General features: G+C 37.1%; 1 protein-coding gene across 1 annotated transcript; it reads left to right on the forward strand.

The window, feature by feature from the left end:
- The first annotated feature begins 1,744 nt into the window (after nt 1–1,744).
- Nucleotides 1,745–2,443, forward strand: LOC131217505 (uncharacterized). The gene has a single exon (XM_058212442.1). The coding sequence runs from the start codon at nt 1,745–1,747 to the stop codon at nt 2,441–2,443; it is 699 nt and encodes a 232-aa protein (XP_058068425.1).
- Nucleotides 2,444–2,916: the final 473 nt, after the last annotated feature.

Raw genomic sequence — 2,916 nt, forward strand, 5'->3', positions numbered from 1 at the left:
GGAGAGAGGAGAGGGAGAAGAGAGAGAGAAAAAAAAAGAGTTGCTGGACATTCATGTTGGAAAGAGAGGGAGAGAGAGAAGAGAGAAAGAAAAGGAAGGAAGAAAAGAGGAGAGAGAAAAAGGAAGAAAGAGGAAGAAAAGAAAAGAAAAAAAAACTTTTTAAGAAAAAAGTGAGTTTTCTCTCACTTGATATTTAAAAAAAAATGTTTTTTTTATTATTTAATTATTCACTCATTCAAATAATTAGATCTTACTTGCCCATCTTATATGCATTGTTGTTTGTTTAATTTTTATTATTTGTTTTAATTGCTTACTATAGTTTTAAACATGTCATTTTAATTTTTGTCGTTCGGTTGTCTTTATTTTAATTGACATGATATTATTGCAAAAATCTTGAGTTTATAATTTTTGGATTCTTAAATCAAATAAATTATATTGCATATTTATTTATTTTTATTTTTATTATTTTTTTTTGTAGAACTTTAATCATGTATATGCAATTTACATTGATTAACAATTTTGTTTTAAATTTAATAAATTATGCACACCACGTATTATGAATTGATCAATGGGAGTCGTTAAATATTTTTAGAAATATTTTATTTATGCAATATTAAAATCATGCATCATTAAAATAGTTATGAAACACCAGAAAATAAGTGAGGCGATCAAGTCCTCTGGGTTGAAAATCTCTAAAGCGTAAATAGGTGGGGCGATTAAGACCCTTGGGTTGAAAGTCCCAGAAACCCAATTGGTACCTTTTGGAACCTCTACCGTACCATTTGAGTCGGTGAGCATGTCAGGATTGCAAAAGGTTCCCACTTCCAGGTTTGCTAGGGTAGTAGTCTGACTAGCTAATGTACAAATGGGTCCCTCACCAAGTGCCCTTTGGATGGGTGAGCATATCATGCAAGAGGTTCCCATTTCCAGGCTAGGTGTTGTATTAGCACTGGTGTTGGCCAACCGATGTAAACTGGCCCTGGTGTTAAAAAGAATAAACCACACATGTTATTATGGAGTATAACATATGTTGATTTCATTCATCCATTTTTCTTTGAAATTTATATGGAAACATTTTGTTTATTAAATCTCCTCATTTGTTGTTTTGCCCAAATATGTATTGTATTTTTTATACAATTTTATTCATATTACATGAGATTATTTTGAAACTTGTGTTGAGATTACTCACTAAGCTTCGCAGCTTACCCTGTTGGGATTTTAAAATTTCAGGATCGGGATTACATGGAGGAGCTTAAAGAGATTTTCTTTTTTATTTATTTTTGTTTCTTTACCATTTTCTAAATAAGTGTAATGAACATTTAGTATGACAACATTACGATGACATGTGTTTGATGATAATCTTGAATAGTCGGAACATGGACATTTTTCTTTAAATAAATGTTTGATTATTCAATTTTTGGATTGTTATATTTTATGAATGAGGTTATTTTGTCAATATATGTGTGGAATATGAAATGTAAACATACAAAACATAAGTCATGCCTGCCGGTACGGAATTGGGGTTGGATATACCCAGGTGCCGGATTTCGAGGCGTGACAGATTGGTATCAGAGCTCAAGTTTAGAATCATTGAGGACCTAGGGTTTTACTTGAAAACTTAGTCACTTTGAAAATTAGGATATATCCCCTGCGAGTGTTGTTGTGATCAAAACTTAACTTGTAGTATTGTCTTTTAGTGATCCATCCTTATGTGATATCTAAAGCTTATTGTTTGATTTAGAACATGTCTGGGAGCCGGTGTGGAAATAGAGGTAGAGGTAGAGCCAGTCCTGTGGCAGCCACACCGGGGACCACCAAAAGTGGCCAATCACTGGATGGGGTCTTTCGTGCTTTAGGCGACATGACAGCCATTCTTGGACAACACATTCGTCGTGATAATAGAGGAGTCGCCCAAGTTGTGCAGGATGGCATTGGGGGCTTAATAGAGAAATTTAAGAGATTGAAGCCGCCTACTTTTGAGGGTTTGTCGGACCCTATGGAGGCAGAAAAGTGGAAAAAGCAAATAGAGAAGATATTCACTGTTTTAGGATGTGATGAGGAGCAAAAGGTTACACTTGCAGTTTTCATGTTAGAGGGAGAGGCCGACCACTGGTGGGAGACAATTGCTAGAACAATTGAAGAAGATACCGCATGGACATGGGATATATTCAGTGAGAAGTTCAATGAGAAATACTTTCCTGAGTGTGTACGGGAGCAGAAAGCAGAGGAATTCATAAGCTTAGAACAGAGGGAGATGACTGTAGGCCAGCATGAGTCTAAATTTACTGAATTATCCCGTTTTGCCCCATTTATGATTCAGGATGAAGCTCGCAAAGCTAAGAAGTTTGAGCGAGATCTGACAGGGTCAATTCATAACAAGTTGACTCCACTTAAGCTTAGATTGTATGCCAATGTAGTAGAACGGGCTCTAATGATAGAGTGAGACAATGAAGGATTCTGGAAAAGTCATAATCAAAAGAGAGAAGCGAAGAGCAATGCTAGGGCTGTATCGAATATATCTCAAACACAGGGTGAGGCTTCTAAGAAACTAAAGACGATAGTAACAAACACCTTAACTCCTGTTCAGCCAATGAACCGATTTACAGGTAAATGTTATAACTACGGAATGGAGGGTCACTCCGTGCATTTTTGTAAACAACCACCTCAGCAACCACATTATCAGGTGCCCTCGCAGATGCACCCGAGACCTCAGCCATAATTTCAAGCACCTTAGCCATAGTACCAGAGACCCCCATATCATCAAGTATCGGAACAGTATCAGAGACATCCGCAACAAAGACCCCCTCAGCAGTAGCAATGCCCACAGTAATAACACAACCAGCCGAGGCAGGAAGGTCAGGCTTCTCGACAACCAGCCCAGGGTCGTGTGTTTGCTATAGTACCATCAGACGCAAA

Source organism: Magnolia sinica, chromosome 10 (genome assembly GCF_029962835.1).
Source record: "Magnolia sinica isolate HGM2019 chromosome 10, MsV1, whole genome shotgun sequence".
Taxonomy (NCBI): Eukaryota; Viridiplantae; Streptophyta; class Magnoliopsida; order Magnoliales; family Magnoliaceae; genus Magnolia; species Magnolia sinica.